Here is a 240-nt window from a genome sequence, read left to right as displayed (position 1 = left end):
GCAACACGAAGCAGCAAAAGCAGCAGCAGCAGCAGCAGCAAACGCAGCAGCAGCAGCAGCAGCAGCAGCAAGACAAGCGAAACAGACTCAGAGACACGGGAGCAAGAACGGCTGCTGCGTGCACGTCTCTCCGAGTTATACAAGCAGCAGCAGCAGCTGCAGCAGCAGCTGCAGCAGCAGCAGCAGCAGCAGCAGCAGCAGAGTGATACAGACACAGATTCTTTGTCTGCTTCTCTTGCA

The 240-nt window shown here is 56.7% G+C and overlaps 1 protein-coding gene across 1 annotated transcript in view; it reads left to right on the top strand.

Moving 5' to 3' along the window:
- EMH_0067090 (uncharacterized protein) overlaps positions 1-206 on the top strand; it is a gene marked incomplete at both ends in the record, with an annotated part of 4,441 nt that extends 4,235 nt beyond the window's left edge. Inside the window, one exon of the mRNA XM_013498587.1 lies at positions 3-206. Within this exon, the coding sequence (XP_013354041.1) occupies positions 3-206 (204 nt within the window). The remainder of the gene's footprint in view (positions 1-2) is intronic.
- Between the last annotated feature and the right edge of the window lie 34 nt (positions 207-240).

The sequence above is a fragment of the Eimeria mitis genome, genomic scaffold (genome assembly GCF_000499745.2).
Source record: "Eimeria mitis Houghton genomic scaffold, Emh_scaff3542, whole genome shotgun sequence".
NCBI lineage: Eukaryota > Apicomplexa > Conoidasida > Eucoccidiorida > Eimeriidae > Eimeria > Eimeria mitis.
This window is presented reverse-complemented; position numbering and strand designations above follow the sequence as displayed.